The 1,504-nt window shown below is 23.5% G+C and overlaps 1 protein-coding gene across 1 annotated transcript in view; it reads left to right on the forward strand.

The window, feature by feature from the left end:
- Positions 1 to 1,291, forward strand: part of PRSY57_1237500 (cell cycle control protein, putative) — a gene marked incomplete at both ends in the record, with an annotated part of 2,198 nt that extends 907 nt beyond the window's left edge. Inside the window, one exon of the mRNA XM_012908793.2 lies at positions 1 to 1,291. Within this exon, the coding sequence (XP_012764247.2) occupies positions 1 to 1,291 (1,291 nt within the window).
- Positions 1,292 to 1,504: the final 213 nt, after the last annotated feature.

Below are 1,504 nucleotides of genomic sequence, written 5' to 3' on the forward strand. Positions count from 1 at the left end.
AGTACACGAAATTGTAGGTTTACAGTTATGCTCTTTACTTTTACAAAATATAACGAATGATTCTGTTCAAGTATGTACATACTTTTTAGCAGAGGTTGGAGAATTATATACTAATATTTGTAGAAAGGGGTTAGATATTATTTTTGATAGACTTAAAGATATTATTCAAGAGGGACAAATTAATATAAAAACTCAATATGATATTGAAAAATTATGGAATTATAGAAAAAATAATTTTAAAGATTTCCCATCGGTTCATGATGATTTAAATTTAATTGATGAAGAGGATAAAATAGTACATGAGATTGATATATTGGATGAGAGTTTTAATAGTCAGGAAGAATTAAATATATTTAGAGAAGTTCCTTATGAACAATATGAAGAGGAGGAAAATGAATGGAAAAATATATCGGAAGAATTGTTATTTGGAGACGATTCAGCAGATGAGAAAAAAAACAAAAAAACAAAAAAACAAAAAAAAAAAGAAAAAAATGAAAGCGAAAGTGAAAACGAAAGTGAAAGTGAAAGTGAAAAATTAGGTGATGATGATTTAGACGAAAAAGACGACGAAAATAATAATAGCAGTGAAGATAGTGAAGCCGAAAAAAGTGATAGTAATGATGAGGATGAGGGTGAGGATGAAAATAATGATAGCGATAATAATGAAGAAATACATGATATGACTGAACAATATTTAATAAATTTAAGAAAAAATGTATATTTATCAATAATGTCATCATTAAGTTATGAAGAATGTGTTCATAAATTATTAAAATTAAATATTAAAAAAGGGTATGAAATAGAAATATGTAATATGTTAATAGATTGCTGTTGTATGGAAAAAACATTTCAAAAATTTTATGCCTTACAGGCAGAAAGATTATGTAAATTAAAAAAAATTTATCAAGAAAATTTCGAAAAGTGTTTTGATAACTCATTTAATACAGCTCATAGATTAGAAACAGCTAAATTAAGAAACTGCTCAAAATTTTTTGCACATTTATTATATACGGATGCAATATCTTGGAGTATTTTTAAAATTATTAAATTAACAGAAGAAGACACAACATCATCAACAAGAATATTTATTAAAATCTTATTACAAGAATTAACAAATAATTTAGGACTACAAACATTTTATCATAAAATAAATCACCCAGCTATATCGCCATTTTTAATAGGATTATTTCCTACAAACAATGCACAAAATATAAGATTCTGTATTAACTTCTTTACAGCCATAGGTTTAGGGGCCTTAACATCATCATTGAGGAAGTTATTGTTAACCTAATTTAAAACATTAATGTTTATAAGTTCAAGGAGAAAAATCATATAGAAAACAAAAAAATTGAATAATAAACATATATAATATGTAACATATATTTTATATTATATAATAGTTAATTTTTAATTTTTTTTTTTTTTTTTTTTTAGATTCATAAAATTTAATAATATATATGTGTAATATTTCGTGTATTATACATTTATATGACATTTTATATTT

Source organism: Plasmodium reichenowi, chromosome 12 (genome assembly GCF_001601855.1).
Source record: "Plasmodium reichenowi strain SY57 chromosome 12, whole genome shotgun sequence".
Taxonomy (NCBI): domain Eukaryota; phylum Apicomplexa; class Aconoidasida; order Haemosporida; family Plasmodiidae; genus Plasmodium; species Plasmodium reichenowi.